The sequence below is a fragment of the Helianthus annuus genome, chromosome 15, assembly GCF_002127325.2.
Source record: "Helianthus annuus cultivar XRQ/B chromosome 15, HanXRQr2.0-SUNRISE, whole genome shotgun sequence".
NCBI classification, from domain to species: domain Eukaryota; kingdom Viridiplantae; phylum Streptophyta; class Magnoliopsida; order Asterales; family Asteraceae; genus Helianthus; species Helianthus annuus.
Genome location: NC_035447.2, coordinates 66,261,916 through 66,285,403, shown reverse-complemented (window position 1 = coordinate 66,285,403; position 23,488 = coordinate 66,261,916). Strand labels below are relative to the sequence as shown.

Below are 23,488 nucleotides of genomic sequence, written 5' to 3'. Positions count from 1 at the left end.
AGCACGGCTAGCTCATTAGACCGTTTAGTATACGCTTCAATCTCTGACCCAACCATTCTCAGGTTATACAGCTCGTCTTCCAGCTTGTGAATATCTTCACGCGTACAATACTCATGCTTGATGAGTTCTTTGAAATCGTTCCATGGTGTGGCGTTAGCAGCTGCCAACCCCAGAATTTGAGCCTGCGCATTGCACCAGGTTAGCGCGATTCCTTCCAAGGTGCCAGTTGCATACTTGACCTTGCGAGCCTCAGGGCACTCGCACATTTCGAATACTGACTCTAGCTTTTCAAACCAGTGGAGGAGTCCCACTGCCCCCTCTGTGCCGCTGAAGGTACTTGGACGACAGTCCATGAAGTTCTTAAAAGTGCAAACTGGCTGCTGCGCGTGTTGACCTGCTTGAGCAGCTGCAAGTGCCGCAGCAACTTGAGCTTGAACGAGAGCCTCTAGCTGGGCTTGTGTCATGTTAATTCTTCCAGACATGATCTTCATAGTAAAAGTAACGTAAATGAGAGTGGTTCGCGAGTAGGGCGATGACAGAAAAGTGTAAGCACGTAGGGATTCTCATGAAATAAGTCATGTGTATCTAAACGTAATGCGAGCAAACTTCTAAGCAGTTCTAGCAAACAGGCAATAAACATAAACCTTATTACCTAGGATGTCGAGTCTTGCACGTGGAGCGAAGCGTCGTTGTGGATCGTTGAGAGCACTGTTCTGGTTATAGTCTGGTTTTAATAAAAACGTTTTCCCATATTAAAACCAAGTTCTCTATAACCAATGGCTCTGATACCAATCTGTCACACCCCCAAAATCCCACACGCGGAGTACCACCGCTTGGAGGCGTGACTGACCAGGATCAAGCCATCAATCATATCAAACATAGCAAGTATTAATAAAAGTAGTCAATGTAATTCATCACGACATGATTGATGTTCAAAAACCAAACATTGTGTATGTAGCGGAAGCATAGTAATATAATCTCAAAATAGTTATAAGTTCAATTAACGTTCATGACCCGCATCCCACAACGACCTGCTCCTCCCTGTGCAAGCTCCGTAATGTACCTAAGGTCCTGCAAGGCATGCAGCAAATAATCAACAAACTAGTTGAGCGAGTTCACAGAAAGTAAGTGCGTAATAGTAAAGCGTAAGTTCATCTAGTGGGGGTTTCCCATGTATATACTACTGGTGAGGGATTCTCACGTTTACCCTTTATAATGGGGGCTTCCCATTATGGTACTTACTAGACTAGTGCAACCATGTGTTCTTCATAAACCGAGAACAGGAATACGTACTAGGTCACGTAGGCTTTACGTGACGTGCCCTTCCCCGAGGACAGTGGTACGCGTGGGGCTACGCAGGATTTACGCAGCGTGTCCTTCCGACCCGGAAGACAGTAGATGGTATTGGGTTACGTAGGCTTTATGTAACGTGTCCTCCCGACCCGGGAGACAAATGGCAAATACTGGGTTACGTAGGCTTTACATAACGTGTCCTGACTATCCTGAGGACGATGGTCTATAGTCTAGTGATTGCGTAAGTACGAGTAACTCTTTCAACATCAACATATCCAACCCAATTCCCAACCCGGGAATCCCATGCCTTGGCTGTGTGAACTCACCTTGGTTTGCTCGGCAGATACACAAAGAGTACAGGTATGCTAGTAAATGGTCAACCACGTCCTATCACGGTTTTTATACAAGTCAGGTTTTGACTTCACGAAAATGCATGTATAAAACATACAAGTTAACATGTTTCGAGCACTTAGAGAACATGGTAACACTTAGCAGTCAAGAGCATAACTTGTGCGTTCTAATCTCGGCCCAACATAACCCGGCCCAATTATATACCACATATTACCAAATAACATATCGGCCCAACCAGATAAGCAGTCCAATAACATACAGTCATAAGTCCAAATTATTTGGCCCAACAGATTAGGCTCGTGACAGGCAGGGTCCAATACAGTGTACATGCATAACCGGTCTCGAGTCGCAACCAGCGATCTCGAGTCGTAACAGGGGGTTACGAGTCGCAACGGATGGTCTCGAGTCGCAAGGGATGGTCTCGGCTCGTCATGGTCTGGTTACGATTCGCAACAGGACTCGCAACCGTGGTTTCGATTCATGCTGCTGTGGTCTCGAGTCGGGATCATGAGGTCTCGACTCGCAATCTGTGTCGCAACCAAGTGTAACAGTTTTCCTGATTTCAAGCAGATCGGTTACAACATTCAATTGTTACCAAAATTATCATTCTATCAATTAACACAATTCCTATTATCCAACTAGCAAACCATCGATTAAACAGGATTTTTAACACTAAATCCGTATGAACCCTAAATCACAACATCATAAACAATGACAACACTCGTAACACTTAATCATATGATCATCATCAATCAAACCGAAGAACATCATACATGTGAACCCTAACCAAACATGTGAGCCGATTTATGAACATCAACAACAATCATATCCGATTACAACAATCCGAATCATATCACAGCCGAACATAACAATGGATTAATATTATCATACAATAAACCGAGCATATAACATAACCGTACATGTTAGCCGATGAACAAACATTCAGTTTCATATATCAACAATCCGATTATTATTGCAAAAACACATATAAGCCGATTAGCTATAACACCTCATCAAACAACAACAACAACACTTAATCATACTAACCGAATTGGAGAAGGAACAAGGATGATCCGGATGAGAATAATCTTCGGTTGTAAGGGTGTGTGTGCCGTCGGGTTCCAAGCAAACAAGAGAGAGAGCCAAAAGTTGTCTAGGGTTTGTGTGTGTGATAACGTGTTTTGTAACAATGAGATACTAGTCCCCAACTATGGGTGTTTACACGGTTAAGAGGGGTGGGCCAAACCCTCAATGGGCTGCCCTAATGGTCCGCGTACAAGAATGAGGCCCAAAAGGCTTGTGCGGTCGAGTGGTGTTGTGCGATCGGGCCATTAACATACATACATATAATGTATACACAACACACGTAACACATCATTAAATCACATAATATTCAATTAATAACGTTCTCATAACCACGTATCGATACACAAAGTAAGTCTAAAGTTCGAGTTGTCACAACCGTGAATTGAACAAAGTCACGATTAAGAATCGGTATCCATTACCAAGAATCGATGATTTGTTTGATCAACTTCAAGGAGCTAGATTTTTCTCTAAAATTGATTTAAGATCAGGATATCATCAATTAGAGGTACAGGAAGAGGATATTCCTAAAACCGCATTCAGAACCAGGTATGGTCATTATGAATTTACTGTCATGCCATTTGGTTTAACCAATGCCCCAGCTGCATTTATGGACATGATGAACCGAATATGTAAGCCATATTTGGATAAATTCATAATTGTCTTCATAGATGATATTCTAATTTACTCTAAAAGTAAAGAGGAACATGCAAAGCATTTGCAATTACTTTTAAGTTTATTGAGAAAAGAAAAGCTTTATGCTAAGTTTTCAAAGTGTGAGTTTTGGTTAGAACAGGTGCAATTCCTCGGACATTTAGTTAACCATGAAGGAATTCATGTAGATCCAACAAAGATCGAGACAATTACCAAATGGAAAACCCCAGAGTCACCAACTGAGGTTAGAAGTTTCTTAGGATTGGCCGGTTATTATAGAAGATTTATCCGAGATTTTTCTAGAATAGCCATTCCTTTAACAAAGTTAACCTGTAAATCTGTTAAATTTGAATGGGGACCAAAACAAGTAGAAGCCTTTAGAATCCTTAAGCAAAGATTAACCCATACACCCATACTAGCGTTACCAGAAGGAACTGAAGACTTTGTAGTCTTTTGTGACGCTTCAAAGTTAGGATATGGATGTGTATTAATGCAACGTCAAAAGGTTATAGCTTACGCCTCTAGACAGCTTAAGAATCATGAAGAAAATTATTCAACCCATGATTTGGAACTAGGAGCTATAATTTTTGCCCTTAAGATTTGGAGACATTATCTTTATGGTAGTAAGTTTACTATTCTCACAGATCATAAAAGTTTAAGATATGTCTTCGGGCAAAAAGAGTTGAATATGAGACAAAGACGCTGGATGGAATTACTTAGTGATTATGATTGTGATATCCAGTATCATGCAGGAAAAGCAAATGTAGTGGCAGATGCTTTAATTCGAAAGTATCACGAAAAGCCAAAAAGGGTACGTTCTCTTAAATTAAATCTTCAAGTAGATTTAAATGATCAGATTAGAAAAGTTCAAGAATCAGTATCAAGGAAGATACTGAAAAATTAAAAGGAATGATTAAAGAATTAGAACAAGGAACAGATGGAATTTGGAAGTTCCATAAAAAGAGAATGTGGATACCTAAATTAGGAAATTTACGTCACCGTATATTAGAAGAAGCTCATAAGTCTAAATATACGATGCATCCAGGAAGTGATAAAATGTACCAGGATTTAAGAAAAAATTTCTGGTGGATAGGAATGAAAAAGGATGTAGCAGTGTAACACCTCGAATTTTTGTGTCCAATAATGTGTTAACACGTGTCATTTGTTTACACGTGGCATCTATAATAAATAAAGGACTAATTTTGACAAACCTTGAAAGTATATAAATTCGAGGTTTATAAATGTCAACAAGGGTAAATATACTGTATAGTATCCCTAAATAATGCTTAAACCTTCAATCGAATAAATTATAGATCGTACAAAAATAAAACGCGGAAGAAAGTGAGAGATTACAAACTACAGGGGTTAACTGTGTCAACATGTTTAATAATACCTCTGAGTGACCCTTTAACGTTCCAAAGACTTTGTAACGGTATTATACCCTCACTAAAATAATATATATGAATTTCGCGAAGTTTCGATATGAAACGAGAAAGTTACGATCGAATTCGTAGAAGAAGGGTTAAAAGCGTCAACAGTGAAAGTTAAGGCTTTCCAATATAATTAATAAATAAACCGGGGACTTAATAATGCGGGTAAATAAACGAGGCCCCTATCGGTAAATAACCGAGGGCCAAACCACAAAGTTACCCCTTCAAAATCGAAAGGTCAGGTAAATCATTACGAAAGATTTCGTTATTAATGGCCCGATTCTGTAATCATTATAAAAGATTTGAAAAATTCAGAAAATATAACCTCACGCGACCCGCGTAAGGTTTAGACATAAGTCGAGGCGGGCCGCGAGCCTCCTCACTAACTCGCCTGATTTCTTAACCTTTAGGCGACCCGCATTAGAAAGCATGGGAACTCCCATGCGGGCCGCGTAAAGTGCCCAGATGCAGAATGGTTGTAACTACTTGGCTTTTGGAGCTTTTGAACGATCAAACAACCATTAATTGAGCATGGGTGCCCCCTACACGACCCATACCACTTAGGGACACCTGCCCATGATCCATGATCAATTGTAGCTTGTTGTGTAATGATCTTGAAGGCTCTTAAGCACTATAAATAAGCTACATTGGCTCATATCATTCACAACATCAAAACACACAACTAATGATCATTCTAAGTGCTCCCAAGCATTCTCTTCTGCTCCATATTCAAGTTCTAACTTCTGTAAGTTACCTTGATCATCCATTGTTCAGTTTATGCTTAGTTTTTAGCTAAAAACCAAACCGTCGTAACTACGGTTTGACTTTACAATAAATCAGTAATGGTTCAGTCTTATGACGAATCAAAAATGGTTATGAGTTGGTATTTATGTGGGTATTAAACCTCTAAAATGGTTCCCCCTGATCACCACTCTAACTATGTCAAATGTCGAGTCAAACGTGCGGTTAAAAAGTCAACAAAAAGCTATTTTAGCGATTTATGCATAATCTGTAATATATATGTTATGGAACCTGTTTTGATAATCATAAAACATGATAATAAGTATATAAACATGTTTGCGCTCGTTTGAATCGATCATTTACTATATAGAACCGGTTCGGAGCCGAATGTCGCAAAAGTTTGACTTTTGCTTTGACTTCAGTTCTGACCCGTTTTAGTGAGGTATAAATATACCTTAGGACTCTCTTAGGACCAGGTCACATGTTGGTATAAGCCTCTGTGGTCGGTTCATGAGTTATCCGAGTCTTTTGCGCAATTCCGTCATTCGCCTAAAAGTTGACCGTAACGGCCTTTTAAAATTAAAACGAGTATTTCGGACACGTGAACGGACCAAAACCTTGCTTGTTAAATTATAAGCATGTCCCTAAAGTTTCACGTCAATCCGAGGTCTAGAATGAGAGTTATGCTAAAAGGCGCACTTTTAAGAAAGTTTTGTAATTAACGGCGCGATTAGCATAACGCCCATCTAACCCAAGTTTTCGTCACCAAAACTTTTACCCACTGTGGTAAAATAATATTTTGGGAATTTTAAAGATTTTTAATAATTTTTACCTTGCTCATAACCTACGGTTATGGCTACGGTTCGGTTAATACCGAATATGCCCTTTTTGGCCAAAACGGGAGTTCTACAAGGTCTTTTAACCCGATTCCAGTTGCTACTGGTTTTAAATAATAAATGAAGTATTTTAAGCTTTATAAGCTGTTCGGGAAACTCAGATTTCCTGTAGAACTCAAAAATCCCTTTTAAAGTCTTTAAAATGACCGAAAAGCCCCTAAGGGGCATAATATTAACTTAAACTCGTTACGGGCATTACGGGAGGTATCCTACTGATACCAAAATACTTTTAAGGCATATTGACTTAGGAAATAAGCGTAGGACACTTATGGTTAACCGTTTCGCCTATTTGCGCACACGGTACGGCTCATGGAACTAGTTTTCGTGCAATAGCCGATATGGGTCAAATTATATTATTTGAACCCCAAAATCCAGAGTATGAACAATAAACCCATATAAAACAAGTCACTAAACTTGTTGGGTCCAAATCATACTCCATTCTCGGTTTTCGCCTTTTCGTGCGAATTAACCATATCTATATATCGGAATCAACCGGTTTAAGCTACGGCTAATACAAGGACCGTTAGGATTCTAAGAGGTTAATTAAAACCTTCGTTCCAGATTAGGAGCCCCAGTAAAAGCTATCGGTGACTTGATCTAAATTAAGGATTAATACTTGCAAAGGTAAATACTTTTGACTTATTTCCCCTATATGGGCTTGGGTTACGGTATATTAATACCGCTTGATTGAGCATTATATAATTCCATCGCTTAGGTGGTTAATTGATTAAATATGATCGGCTCATTTAAACAGTTTTGTTGCTTATAAGCCTTTGGGGGGTTTAATGACCGTTGTCCCGGATATCCTTGGCATCATTTTACGAAATGGCCACGACCATCGACATCCCGGTGTAGGCGTACACCCGGTATAAAGTGTCGACATTAAAACTAAAAGACGTAGCCGTTGGTCTCTGTACTACGGTTTTACGCAAACGTGGTGTGTCTATAAATCTTTAACCCGGCACGACCCGGGCTACTGAACGCATAAAAGAACATGTAAAACGTTCACAAGATCATTATGAATTTTCCCAAGTTATAAAAGAGTTTGTGCCTTGTGCATTCAAATCAATTTTAATAAACATTTTCAAATGTGTCAGTTGAATGTATTTACCAGTGTAAACTGACGTATTTTTCCCAAAAAGATTAAGTGCAGGTACCTAAACGTAATTGGCTGGTATTAGCTCCCTAGCTTCGGGATAAGCCTCGCAAGCTTGATTGCAGTATCTAATGGAACAATACTTTATCTGTATTTACGATCCACTGTGGATATTCAACTTCTGTAATACATTTTGATATTACAATCAGAGGTTGAAATTATATATTTAAATTATGCTTCCGCTGTGCATTATATAATTGTGTGGTTTGACTATATTGTTGCCAACATCGTCACGGTAATCCCCCACCGGGCCCACCGGTGAGACACGTGGAAATCGGGGTGTGACAGGTTGGTATCAGAGCCAACATTGAGTGAATTAAACACTACCCTAATGTGTTTAATCTCAGTGACACAATTGCACATACTTGAGTCTAGACAAGAACTTAGGACAAATTCGGATTTATACTCCTTTTGTCTTTATTTTCGATTTGATTTTTAATAAGTTTTGGAGCAGGAAAATGCCACCTGTTATATTCCGAGGAAGAGGAAGGGGACGTAGAGGCCGAGGAGAAATCGTGACACATCACGATCAAGAAGCTGGACCATCTGGTACAAGACATCCTTCGATGACAAGGAGCGAAGAACCACAACGACGAAGAGATCTTTATGAACCCGCGAGGCATTCCACTTCGCACTACTCGACGCCATCCTACCGGCACTCCTTTGGGCCAGATTCAGAAAATAATCCCAACAACCCACAACCTTCCTTCATACCTCTACAACGTTCGGTTTCGCACCGGAATTATGACGACCCTAGTCCATACTACGTAGCTCAGTTTAATCCGGCTGACTACATACAAGAACCTTCAGGTTTTGTTCCACTAGGGCCACAAGACCATTTTTCTGAAGATCCCATGGAGGAAGATGAGGATCCAACTGAACCAGCTCGTGGTACGCCCACGCATCCGATAGAAGTATCTGATGGATCTTCATATCATGGCCCACAATATCAAGGCCCAGACAGCTTTATGGCCTTGTTTGACCGACATGAGTGGTACAACACACCATCTCATCAGACATCGCAACCGAGACATCCACAGGATCCCTCTGAGGATTCACGCTTTGAGGCAGTTACGCCACCACCTCCGCCACCGGCACAACCAGTAATACCTGATCCGCCGAGGCGTAGGAGGACCAATGCTCGTATGTCTACACGAGGAGGAGGGGGTAACCACTTCAGCACTCCTCGACATTCTAGTAGTAGCCACTATCCGCCACTACATGAAGAAGGACCTTCAAGTCCTATACAAGAAGCGAACTCCGCACCTACTGCACGAAATTCGCCACCATTTGGGTATGACCAACCCATACCTGCTTATACGGGTCCGACGGCTTACAATCCGTTCGAACCGTCACAAGCACAATACAACTACGGCTATGAGCGCGACCCATATGTGGTGTCGGCTAGATATAATGCGCGCTACCCTGACGGAGCACATGGAAACATGGGACCACCGGATTACTCAGCTCATGGGTATCCAATACCTCCCAGACCTCCAGTTCCGCATCAAGCGCCACAACCACGATTTTCTCCTCCTGAACAGGAAGAAATACTCCATCGACTAGATCGTGTGGAGAGAGAGTTCGAGGAAGAGAAGAAAAGCCACCGAGGATTTCTCAAGGGCTTGGCGAACCTACTAAAGGGCAAAAAGAAGAAACGTGACCACTAGCCCTTAATAGTAGCATGAATGTAATTTCTATTTTGAAATAAGTCCCTGTGTGGACAGCTTATCGTATTTCAGTCCCTACGTGGACTTATCTTTAGTCCTTGCATGGGCACCTATCTTATATTAGTCCCTGCGTGGACTTGTCACTTATTTTAAAACCTCTATGGGGGTATGTATTATTTGAAAGACCCGTTTAGGGCAATATGTAATTGTATTTGAAATTTCGGAATGTATGTTATGAGTTTTGTTTTAATATATATAAAAATAAATCAAAACCATTCCTTTTACATTGATCTGCCTAAATAAAGAATCTTAAGGGGGTGAAACCTAGCTTGGGGTCTTTTAAGATCAGTCAAGATGGTACGACCTAGCTGAAAAGATTCTGATTTCCCTGTTAACCTCTGTACGCATGTTAACATTCATGGCAGATGTGATTCGTTATAATCACGCACGTCATTCTTATACAATAATCCTTTGAGGATTCCAAAACCCAACTAAATGATATATAGATCGTGGGTTAAATCACCAATAAAGGTGATCAATATTATAAAGACATCCATTTAGTGATGCAATGCCTACGGGCCAGTACTATAAAGACATCCATTTAGTGATGCAATGCCTACGGGCCAGTATTATAAAGACATCCATTAGTGATGCAGTGCCTACGGGCCAATATTATAAAAACATCCATTAGTGATGCAGTGCCTACGGGCCAGAATTAATAAAACATCCATTAGTGATGCAGTGCCTACAGGCCAGAATTAATAAAACATCCATTAGTGATGTAGTGCCTACGGGCCAATATTATCAAAAACATCCATTAGAGATGTAGTGCCTACGGGCTAATCATATTGAAACATCCATTAGAGGTGTAGTGCCTATGGGCCATAATAATTGTCTTATAAAGACAAAAGGCAGTGGTAGTCTATGACTCTCTGTCAGAAAGAGATAAAAGAACTACGGTTCAAATCTCTATGCCTTTGATTCTATGAAATCTCGGCTAATATTATAAAACATCATCATGATTAGGCTTTATGCCGCCAATACTATTTATATAGTTAAAATAGGATATATTCAGATCCTAATATTTAATGAAATAAAAAGTTAACCAAATATGGTCTCTGTACCATGGTTGACAAATTGTCATAAAAGACAATCATATAATAATCTCCTAAATTAAAATTTTGTTATCTTCTGTAACAGATTCAAGTTACAATGGCGGATCCCAATGGAGAGAACAGCCACACAAATGAAGATGACTATGACAATGCGTCAGTACATTTGACAGGCGCACAACTAAAGGCTCTGATCAACAATGCTGTCCAGGCAGCTATTGATCGTCAACATACTGAGTCTCAAGGCAGATCTGTGTCAAAACCACCCTCTAAACCAAAGACACACTCCAAACCACCCTCTGAACCCAAGAAAGATGACGACAAGCATTCGTCTACTAAGCACAGCGTTCATCGCGATAGAGAATATACTGATGCGTCCAGTGCTAAGGGTTGCACCTACAAATACTTTGTATCATGCAAGCCCCGTGAATTCACAGGGGAGAAGGGTGCAGTTGATTGTATCACCTGGCTGGACGAGATGGACACGATTGTGGACATCAGCGGGTGCGCTGAGAGGGACGTGGTTAAGTTTGTGTCCCAGTCATTCAAGGGCGAGGCCCTGGCATGGTGGAGAGCTCTGGTACAGGCTTCAGGTAAGTCTGCCTTATACAAGATGTCATGGGGGGAGTTTATTACCCTCATAAAAGAAAATTACTGCCCTTAGCACGAGGTTGAGAAGATTGAGGCAGATTTTGTCTCACTAGTGATGACAAACCTGGATTGTCAAGCATATCTGACAAGTTTTAACACTATGTCACGCCTGGTGCCATATCTTATGACACCAGAACCTAGAAGGATTGCCCGTTTCATTGGGGGCTTAGAACCGGCGATTAAGGCCAGTGTAAAGGCCTCTAGGCCAACGACCTTCAGGTCAGTTACTGACCTCTCCTTGTCTCTTACACTTGATGCTGTCCGTCTGAGGGCACAAAGGAGCAAGGAGGCTGAAAAGCGAAAGCGTGAGGATGATACCTCATGAAAGTCTGGTAAAAAGCACCGTGGAAACGGTGAGGGCAAAAGAGGGTCGGAGGCAAAGAAGGAGGGGCAAGCTGATGGAAGACCTCACTGCAAGGTCTGCAAGAAACCTCACTCCGGGAAGTGTAGGTTTGCGTCTGGTTCACAGTCGCAACAAAGGACTCCACCCTGTGGGCTATGCAAGTCCAAGGAGCATAAGACAGTGGAGTGCAAAAAGATAAAGGACGCAACCTGCTATAATTGTAATGAAAAGGGGCATATAAAGAGTAACTGCCCGAAGTATGCCAAGAAGACGGAGGAGACTAAGAAATCAAATGCGAGAATTTTTCGCTTGGATGCAAAGGAAGCGGTCAAGGACGACAATGTGCTTACAGGTACTTTTCTCGTAAATAACATATTTGCAAGAGTACTATTCGATTCTGGCGCGGATAAGTCCTTTGTAGACCAGAAATTTTGCCAACTACTAAATATGCCAATCAAAACCCTTGACGTGAAATACGAAGTAGAGTTAGCAGACGGCACGATAGAAACCGTCTCTACTGTTCTAGAAGGATGTGAAATGTCCATTAGGAACCATTCTTTTCCTTTATCTCTACTTCCTTTCAAACTTGCGGGTTTTGACATTGTGCTAGGCATGGACTGGTTATCCCGTAATCAGGCCCAAATCATTTGCGGCAAAAGGCAGATAGTTTTAAAGACTCCGAGTGGTGAATCTCTTACCATTCGAGGGGATACGCATTACGGATTGCCCGAAGACGTATCTATGCTGAAAGCTTCAAGGTGTTTGAACAGAGGCTGTGTAATCTACATGGCTCAGGTAATAATTGAAGAACCAAAGCCGAGGATCGAGGATCTTCCTGTCATTTCTGAATACCCCGAGGTCTTTCCCGAAGAACTACCTGGTTTGCCACCAGATAGACAAGTGGAGTTCAGAATTGACATCATACCTGGAGCAGCTCCGATAGCAAGAGCGCCTTACAGATTAGCTCCAACGGAAATGAAAGAACTGAGGACCCAGTTGGATGAACTGCTGGCGAAAGGTTTTATCAGACCTAGTTCATCTCCCTGGGGAGCTCCTGTCCTATTTGTAAAGAAGAAGGACGGATCAATGCGGTTGTGTATCGACTATAGAGAGCTGAATAAAGTTACCATAAAGAATAGATATCCTTTACCGAGGATCGATGATCTATTCGATCAGCTGCAAGGAGCAAGCTACTTCTCCAAGATCGACTTAAGGTCGGGCTATCATCAACTAAGGGTCAGAGATGGAGATGTACACAAGACTGCATTTAGGACTCGCTATGGTCATTACGAGTTCCTAGTGATGCCTTTTGGGCTCACAAATGCACCGGCTGCGTTCATGGATCTCATGAATCGCGTTTGCAAGCCATACTTGGACAAATTCGTCATAGTCTTCATCGACGATATCCTTATATATTCCAAGAATCAAGATGACCACGAGAAGCACCTCCATTGCATTCTCGAATTACTACAACGTGAGAAACTCTACGCCAAATTCTCGAAGTGTGAATTCTGGCTAAGAGAGGTTCAGTTTTTAGGACACGTTGTGAGTGAGCGTGGTATCCAAGTGGATCCCGCTAAGGTAGAGGCGGTCATGAACTGGCAAGAGCCAAAGACGCCTACCGAAATTCGTAGTTTCCTGGGATTAGCAGGATACTACCGGAGATTTATTGAAAATTTTTCAAGGATTGTTGCGCCCTTGACTTCTTTGACCAAGAAGAAAGAAAAGTACATTTGGGGCCCGAAGCAGCAAGAGTCCTTTGAAATACTGAAGCAGAAGCTAAGCAACGCACCTGTGTTGACATTACCGGAAGGTACAGATGAATTCGTAGTTTACTGCGATGCATCACACACGGGCATGGGGTGTGTGCTTATGCAGAAGGGCAAGGTGATTGCCTACGCTTCAAGGCAATTAAAGGTGCATGAAAAGAATTACACCACCCATGATTTGGAGTTGGGTGCCGTTGTATTTGCACTTAAGTTGTGGAGGCACTACCTTTATGGTATTAAATTTGTGATTTATTCTGATCACAAAAGCCTCCAGCACCTGTTCAACCAGAAGGAGTTGAACATGAGACAGCGCCGATGGATGGAAACCCTGAATGATTATGACTGTGAAATCAGGTACCATCCCGGCAAGGCGAATGTAGTCGCCGATGCATTGAGCAGGAAAGAAAGGGTAAAACCCATTCGAATCAATGCCAAGAGCATTGAAGTTAAAAATAATTTGATGGAAAGAATATTAGCTGCGCAGCGTGAGGCTGTGTTGGAAGCTAATTATCCTAATGAAAAGCTGGGAGTAACTGCAGAGCAGTTGACTCTTAGCAAGGATGGAATCCTTAGACTGAATGGACGTATATGGGTTCCGATTTATGGAGGATTACGAGATATTGTTCTCCAGGAAGCCCATAGTTCCAAATACTCAGTCCATCCTGGTGCTGATAAAATGTACCAAGACTTAAAGGCAAATTATTGGTGGATAGGCTTGAAAAAGTCTGTAGCCGCCCATGTAGCAAAGTGCTTGACTTGTGCTCAAGTCAAAGCCGAGCACCAAAAGCCATCTGGCTTGCTACAACAGCCTGAACTTCCCGAGTGGAAGTGGGAATGCGTAACTATGGACTTCATAACCAAGTTACCCAAAACCAGGAAAGGAAACGATACAATATGGGTCATAGTTGATAGGCTGACTAAATCAGCTCATTTTCTACCCATCAAGGAGACGTATAGCTCCGATATGTTAGCCCAACTGTATGTTGATAAGATTGTAGCCTTACACGGCATACCTGTGTCTATTATCTCCGACAGGGATACTAGATACACATCTCACTTCTGGAAGAGTTTCCAGCAATCTTTGGGCACGCGTTTGAACTTTAGTACGGCTTACCATCCACAGACGGACGGTCAAAGTGAGCGTACTATCCAAACACTGGAAGACATGCTTCGCGCATGTGCGATCGATTTAGGTGGTAACTGGGATAAAAACCTACCCCTGATCGAATTCTCCTACAATAATAGCTACCACACCAGCATAAAGGCTGCGCCTTTCGAGGCATTATATGGTAGGAAATGCAGATCGCCTGTTTGTTGGGCGGAAGTAGGAGAGGTCCAATTATCGGGACCAGAGATTGTTTTCCAGACGACGGACAAGATTGTCCAGATCCGGGAACATCTCAAGGCTGCCCGCGATAGGCAGAAGAGCTACGCTGATCCAAAGCGTAAGGATTTTCACTTCGAAGTGGGTGAAAAAGTATTACTTAAGGTGTCGCCCTGGAAGGGGGTGATGCGTTTCGGCAAGAAAGGCAAACTAAGTCCGAGATACATAGGACCTTTTGAGGTCATTGAACGAGTCGGATCAGTTGCCTATAAACTGAACTTGCCTGAAGAGCTCAATGGAATTCACAATGTGTTCCACATCTGCAATCTCAAAAAGTGCTTCGCCGACGAATCGTTGGTGATTCCACACACAGATGTGCATATAGATGAGAGCTTAAAGTTCATAGAAAAGCCTTTGTCGATTGAAGATCGACAGGTGAAGAAGCTTCGCAGAAAGCACGTACCGATTGTTAAGGTCAAATGGGATGCTCGTAGAGGTCCTGAATATACGTGGGAAGTCGAAGCTACAATGAAAGAAAAATACCCCTACTTATTTGAGTAAATCTCGGGTCGAGATTTATTTTAAGGGGGTGAGGATGTAACACCTCGAATTTTTGTGTCCAATAATGTGTTAACACGTGTCATTTGTTTACACGTGGCATCTATAATAAATAAAGGACTAATTTTGACAAACCTTGAAAGTATATAAATTCGAGGTTTATAAATGTCAACAAGGGTAAATATACTGTATAGTATCCCTAAATAATGCTTAAACCTTCAATCGAATAAATTATAGATCGTACAAAAATAAAACGCGGAAGAAAGTGAGAGATTACAAACTACAGGGGTTAACTGTGTCAACATGTTTAATAATACCTCTGAGTGACCCTTTAACGTTCCAAAGACTTTGTAACGGTATTATACCCTCACTAAAATAATATATATGAATTTCGCGAAGTTTCGATATGAAACGAGAAAGTTACGATCGAATTCGTAGAAGAAGGGTTAAAAGCGTCAACAGTGAAAGTTAAGGCTTTCCAATATAATTAATAAATAAACCGGGGACTTAATAATGCGGGTAAATAAAGGAGGCCCCTATCGGTAAATAACCGAGGGCCAAACCGCAAAGTTACCCCTTCAAAATCGAAAGGTCAGGTAAATCATTACGAAAGATTTCGTTATTAATGGCCCGATTCTGTAATCATTATAAAAGATTTGAAAAATTCAGAAAATATAACCTCACGCGACCCGCGTAAGGTTTAGACATAAGTCGAGGCGGGCCGCGAGCCTCCTCACTAACTCGCCTGATTTCTTAACCTTTAGGCGACCCGCATTAGAAAGCATGGGAACTCCCATGCGGGCCGCGTAAAGTGCCCAGATGCAGAATGGTTGTAACTACTTGGCTTTTGGAGCTTTTGAACGATCAAACAACCATTAATTGAGCATGGGTGCCCCCTACACGACCCATACCACTTAGGGACACCTGCCCATGATCCATGATCAATTGTAGCTTGTTGTGTAATGATCTTGAAGGCTCTTAAGCACTATAAATAAGCTACATTGGCTCATATCATTCACAACATCAAAACACACAACTAATGATCATTCTAAGTGCTCCCAAGCATTCTCTTCTGCTCCATATTCAAGTTCTAACTTCTGTAAGTTACCTTGATCATCCATTGTTCAGTTTATGCTTAGTTTTTAGCTAAAAACCAAACCGTCGTAACTACGGTTTGACTTTACAATAAATCAGTAATGGTTCAGTCTTATGACGAATCAAAAATGGTTATGAGTTGGTATTTATGTGGGTATTAAACCTCTAAAATGGTTCCCCCTGATCACCACTCTAACTATGTCAAATGTCGAGTCAAACGTGCGGTTAAAAAGTCAACAGAAAGCTATTTTAGCGATTTATGCATAATCTGTAATATATATGTTATGGAACCTGTTTTGATAATCATAAAACATGATAATAAGTATATAAACATGTTTGCGCTCGTTTGAATCGATCATTTACTATATAGAACCGGTTCGGAGCCGAATGTCGCAAAAGTTTGACTTTTGCTTTGACTTCAGTTCTGACCCGTTTTAGTGAGGTATAAATATACCTTAGGACTCTCTTAGGACCAGGTCACATGTTGGTATAAGCCTCTGTGGTCGGTTCATGAGTTATCCGAGTCTTTTGCGCAATTCCGTCATTCGCCTAAAAGTTGACCGTAACGGCCTTTTAAAATTAAAACGAGTATTTCGGACACGTGAACGGACCAAAACCTTGCTTGTTAAATTATAAGCATGTCCCTAAAGTTTCACGTCAATCCGAGGTCTAGAATGAGAGTTATGCTAAAAGGCGCACTTTTAAGAAAGTTTTGTAATTAACGGCGCGATTAGCATAACGCCCATCTAACCCAAGTTTTCGTCACCAAAACTTTTACCCACTGTGGTAAAATAATATTTTGGGAATTTTAAAGATTTTTAATAATTTTTACCTTGCTCATAACCTACGGTTATGGCTACGGTTCGGTTAATACCGAATATGCCCTTTTTGGCCAAAACGGGAGTTCTACAAGGTCTTTTAACCCGATTCCAGTTGCTACTGGTTTTAAATAATAAATGAAGTATTTTAAGCTTTATAAGCTGTTCGGGAAACTCAGATTTCCTGTAGAACTCGAAAATCCCTTTTAAAGTCTTTAAAATGACCGAAAAGCCCCTAAGGGGCATAATATTAACTTAAACTCGTTACGGGCATTACGGGAGGTATCCTACTGATACCAAAATACTTTTAAGGCATATTGACTTAGGAAATAAGCGTAGGACACTTATGGTTAACCGTTTCGCCTATTTGCGCACACGGTACGGCTCATGGAACTAGTTTTCGTGCAATAGCCGATATGGGTCAAATTATATTATTTGAACCCCAAAATCCAGAGTATGAACAATAAACCCATATAAAACAAGTCACTAAACTTGTTGGGTCCAAATCATACTCCATTCTCGGTTTTCGCCTTTTCGTGCGAATTAACCATATCTATATATCGGAATCAACCGGTTTAAGCTACGGCTAATACAAGGACCGTTAGGATTCTAAGAGGTTAATTAAAACCTTCGTTCCAGATTAGGAGCCCCAGTAAAAGCTATCGGTGACTTGATCTAAATTAAGGATTAATACTTGCAAAGGTAAATACTTTTGACTTATTTCCCCTATATGGGCTTGGGTTACGGTATATTAATACCGCTTGATTGAGCATTATATAATTCCATCGCTTAGGTGGTTAATTGATTAAATATGATCGGCTCATTTAAACAGTTTTGTTGCTTATAAGCCTTTGGGGGGTTTAATGACCGTTGTCCCGGATATCCTTGGCATCATTTTACGAAATGGCCACGACCATCGACATCCCGGTGTAGGCGTACACCCGGTATAAAGTGTCGACATTAAAACTAAAAGACGTAGCCGTTGGTCTCTGTACTACGGTTTTACGCAAACGTGGTGTGTCTATAAATCTTTAACCCGGCACGACCCGGGCTACTGAACGCATAAAAGAACATGTAAAACGTTCACAAGATCATTATGAATTTTCCCAAGTTATAAAAGAGTTTGTGCCTTGTGCATTCAAATCAATTTTAATAAACATTTTCAAATGTGTCAGTTGAATGTATTTACCAGTGTAAACTGACGTATTTTTCCCAAAAAGATTAAGTGCAGGTACCTAAACGTAATTGGCTGGTATTAGCTCCCTAGCTTCGGGATAAGCCTCGCAAGCTTGATTGCAGTATCTAATGGAACAATACTTTATCTGTATTTACGATCCACTGTGGATATTCAACTTCTGTAATACATTTTGATATTACAATCAGAGGTTGAAATTATATATTTAAATTATGCTTCCGCTGTGCATTATATAATTGTGTGGTTTGACTATATTGTTGCCAACATCGTCACGGTAATCCCCCACCGGGCCCACCGGTGAGACACGTGGAAATCGGGGTGTGACAAGCAGCCTATGTTTCTAAATGTTTAACTTGCTCACAAGTTAAAGCTGAACATCAGAAACCCTCAGGTTTGTTACAACAATTAGAAATGCCAGTCTGGAAATGGGAATTGATAACAATGGATTTTGTTACCAAATTACCCAAAACAAGGAAAGGTAATGATACAATCTGGGTGATTGTAGATAGGCTAACCAAATCAACTCATTTCTTACCAATGAAGGAAACCTTTAGTATGGAACAATTAGCCAAATTGTATGTCAATGAAATTGTTTCATTACATGGAATTCCTTTATCAATTGTTTTCGATAGAGATAGCCGTTTTACTTCTCATTTTTGGTCAAGTTTCCAAAAAGCAATGGGAACCAAGTTGAATTTAAGCACAGCTTATCATCCTCAAACAGACGGGCAAAGCGAAAGGACAATCCAGACAATGGAAGACATGCTTAGAGCTTGTGTAATTGATTTCGGAGGTAATTGGGACGAACACTTACCTTTAATAGAATTCTCTTATAATAACAGTTATCACACAAGTATCAATGCTGCACCATTCGAAGCACTTTATGGACGAAAGTGCAGAACCCCAGTCTGTTGGGCAGAAATTGGGGAAAAACAATTATCTGGACCTGAGATAGTACAAGAAACAACTGACAAAATCATTCAAGTCAAAGAACGACTGAAAGCAGCACGTGATCGACAAAAGAGCTATGCTGATAATAGACGCAAACCATTAGGATTTCAAGTAGGAGATAGAGTATTATTAAAAGTCTCTCCTTGGAAAGGAGTGGTAAGATTCATTAAAAGAGGAAAGCTTAGTCCCAGGTATATTGGACCTTTCAAAATTCTTAAAAGAATAGGACCTCTAGCCTATCAGCTACAACTGCCAGAGGAAATGGCAGGAATACATGATGTATTTCATGTATCTAATCTCAAAAAGTGTCTAGCTGATGAATCACTCGTAGTACCTCTCAAGGATATAGAGGTTAATGAACAACTCAAATTTGTAGAGAGGCCTCTACAGATTGAAGATAGGAAAATTAAGAATCTCAAGCATAAGAGATTAGTACTGGTCAAAGTGAAGTGGGACTCCAAAAGAGGACCTGAATACACATGGGAGCTTGAATCAGAAATGCAAAAGAAATATCCACACTTGTTCCAATAGATCTCGAGGACGAGCTCTGAAACAAGGTGGGGAGGATATAAGAACCCTTGGTAAAACCGACACCCTCATAATATTTCTGACACCCTAATATATCTTAAAATACCCTAATATGTTTTTGTTTGTGCCCCGTATGTGAAAACCAAACCCAAAATACAAAATAACATATAAAATAAATTAAAAACCCTAAAAGATAAGCTGAGGCGGGCCGCGTAGGACCTCACCTCAAGCTCATGCGGGCCGCATCAGGGTATAACAAGACTTCGCCAAAACCTTAAGTTCATGCGGGCCGCGTATGATCTCGCTTAAGTCCATGCGGGCCGCGAGTGTCCTGAAATGTGGCGCAGCCCTGGGCCGCCACGTGGCCCAACACACGGCAGAGCTATACGATGACCGGGCCAAGCTACGCAGTTGACCGGAGTCAATGCGGGCCGCGTAAGCCCTGCCCATATCCCACGCGGGCCGCGAGGAAGTCCGATTTCAGCCCTATAAATAGCACGCATCGGATCTTCAGTCCGTTTCGTTCACAATTCACTTCTTAAACTTAATTTCTATAGTGGCGTTATTATACCCGGGCATTATACCCCCTAATTAACGAGGTTCTGCTACGATGTAAGTATTATAACCCCTGGAGACGTATTAGATACGCTGCCCGATTGATCTAGGGTTCCGTAACGGCTGTCGTGGTTCTGCCCGACGTAGTCGTTGGAATGCCGTCTCGGGGAGGGTATTACTAATGTTAAAATGGGTTATTATACTAACACACGTGCATTTGTGTAAATTATAGATATTCACAAGGAAACCCTAAAGAATAACCTAAAACAGCAATGTGAGTAATCCTCTTTTTGTAAACCTATTTTGTGAATTGTTTTACAAAACCTTAAATACTTTTCCATGCGAATAACGGTTATTGAGTATTTGTAAGAATACAATTACAGTCGGTAAATTTGGGGTTTTGTATACAAAATTTGTTACCACCTAGTAAAGGAGTAACATGACCATAAGTCGGAACGACATTACCGTGTGGTGGTAATTGATATAACTTGGAAACAAATGTAATTGCGGATGCGCCCTCAATACTGTTCACTGTGAAATTGTTTTTATATAAACTTGATTCAACTGGGATTCACTCACCAGTATTTCCCACTGACAAAATATTTTTAAAACGCGTTTCAGGTAACAATATGTGAAAGCCAAATAGAAGCCAGCTGGACAGCACTGAAGGCTTGGAAAAGTGGCAATAAAGTTACCTAAGAATAAAAGAGATGTTTTTAATAAATAAATAGGATTTATTCCTATGAAACGTGTGTATTGAAAACTTGGGTTTTTCCCATATGTTTAATATTATTAAAGAAGGTGGTTTACTCTGATTAAATATTTCCTAACTACGGTCCTGATGAAAATTTCCGCTGCCAAATTGAATAAATAAACGTGATACCACCGAAACTGGCTCACGGCCGCTCGTTCCTCGGAAACTAGGGATCGGGGGTTGTGACATGGTGTAGTTGGATTTTCGGTATCCAATCCTCAGCCCGGTCTTCGGTGTCAGTTAATGGTTCCCCATCCTTCGAGTTCAAGTGCGATAAAGGCATGAGACAAGGAGACCCCATCTCCCCGTTTCTGTTTGTGATTGTGATGGAAGCGTTGTCATGTATGCTCGACAAAGCATGCGAGGATAAGATTTTGGAAGGGGTCCAGCTGCCCGAGGATGGCCCTTTAGTGTCGCATCTTTTCTATGCTGATGATACGCTGATTATCGGGGAGTGTTTTAAGGAGAATGTGGTCAACGTGGTCAGAATTTTGAGATATGTCCATGCGTGCTTGGGTTTAAAAATCAACCTAGGCAAGTCTAATATCTACGGTATAGGGGTCAACAGTTTCGAGGTTGAAGATATGTCGGAAGTGGTGGGGTGTAAATCGGATTCGTTGCCCTTCAAGTATTTAGGTTTGACGGTATGAGCCAACATGAATCAGATTGTTAACTGGAGGCCGGTATACGACATTTTCGAGAAATGCCTTGCTCTCTGGAAGGCTTCAGTGTTATCGATCGGTTGGAGGGTGACGCTCATCCGATCGGTGCTCGAAAGTCTCCCTAGTTATTATTTCTCGTTATATAGGGCCCTGGTTAAGGTCATTGAAGACTTGGAATGTATGATCAAGAAATTTCTGTGGGGTAGCTCGAGTGGGGTTAGGAAAACGCATTGGGTCGTTTGGGATAGGGTGGCCTCACCTAAAAATATCGGGGGTTTAGGTATTACCAAGTTAAGGGCGGTTAATACGGCCTTATTGTGCAAGTGGGGGTGGCGTTACAAAACCGAGAAAGAAAATTTGTGGGTCAAGGTGATCGACGCTCTTCACTCGGGCGGGTCTGAGTGAGTTTTTCTCCCTATGAAGAATTCTCAAAGAGGTGTGTGGCTCAACATTGTTTCGGTAATTAATAAACCCATTATTAGGAACTCTCCGAATAGAAGTCTTTTTAAAGGGGTGGTGGGAAACGAAGAGGATATTTTGTTTTGGCTAGATCCATGGTTGAAGGATACTCCTCTGAAAGAATGGTTTCCCAACCTGTTCAGGTTAGAGGTGGTCAAAACTTGTTCGGTTAAGGATCAGCTGGAGGGAGAGGGGATGTGGCTCTGGAGGAACGATCCAGATTCTGAATGGAGGAGAGGGAGTGGGTCGATTTACGTAATTCCTTGCTCTCGGTCTCGTTAAACAGCAGAAGAGATGGGTGGAAATGTCTCGTTGATCGGTCAAATGCGTTTAGTGTGAGCTCGGTCAAAAAACTCATCTCGAGCAACATTGATGCTAGCAACCGGTATGTTTTCGACTGGTGTAGATGGGTGGCGGGAAAATGTAATGTGTTCGCTTGGAGGATGGAAATGAACAGAATCCCGACAGCAGATGCACTACTTAGAAGAGGTATTAATGTGGGTGAGAGCTTGTGTCCGATGTGCAGCAGCGAAGACGAGTCCGTAGACCATATGTTCATCTCGTGCGGTATCGCTACTGTGGTGTGGCAAAAGGTCAGCAGGTGGTGCCACATTCCTAATATTTATGCGTTCTCGATTAGAGATCTCCTGGAGGTTCATAAGCATAGCAGGATAGGGGCTGCGGAGACGGCTGCGCTGCGCTGAAAGGGATCGTCATTGTGGCGTGTTGGTGCTTGTGGAAGGCAAGGAACAGGGTGGTGTTCTCGACGGGCCAGGTGAAAGTGGAAGATATCTTTAGCGAAATTAGAGCGTTGGGCTTTCTTTGGTTTAAGCATAGTCGAAGTTTAAGTCAATTAGCTGGTCAGATTGGTATAAATTTGTAATTATGTAGTTTGGTTTGTGTTGTTTGTGCGCCCCGGTTTTCAGGTGCGGGCTGTTTTAATGAAGTTCTCCTTTCGAAAAAAAAAATAGTTGGATATTTATATATCAAAGTTATAAAATTATGGACAAATTGGCATCAAAAATTATAATTTAAATGTAACTATTTATATACGTGAGTGTATGGTGTGCGTCTTTTTTTTAATATATAGTTTTAAAGTATTAATATAGTGAAAGTAAAAAAATAGTTGGTTTAAACGGATTATCTTCATATCAACCCATAAATATTCATGTTAGGTACACATACATGTATCTGATATGATTTTCAGTTTTGTATCATGTTCGGGTTTGACCCGCCTATCCACAAACATATCCCAGTTTAAACGCTATCACCATGGTTAACAATACTTTTATGAATATCTAATAGGAACATAGCAACTAAAGATGTTTGTAACATGTGGTCAATAAAAATATGAGTCAAGTATTGATAGTTAAGAGAATGTTGAAAAATGAACTTAGTTTTTAACCTTTATTATATAAAGAAAAGTAAAATGTTGCGGCT

At 41.1% G+C, this 23,488-nt stretch overlaps 1 protein-coding gene across 1 annotated transcript; it reads left to right on the top strand.

Annotated features, from left to right (window-relative positions):
• The first annotated feature begins 21,208 nt into the window (after nucleotides 1-21,208).
• On the top strand, nucleotides 21,209-21,577 carry LOC110913798. The gene has a single exon (XM_022158617.1). It carries the CDS (start codon nucleotides 21,209-21,211, stop codon nucleotides 21,575-21,577), a length of 369 nt encoding a protein of 122 aa, XP_022014309.1.
• The last annotated feature ends 1,911 nt before the right edge of the window (nucleotides 21,578-23,488 follow it).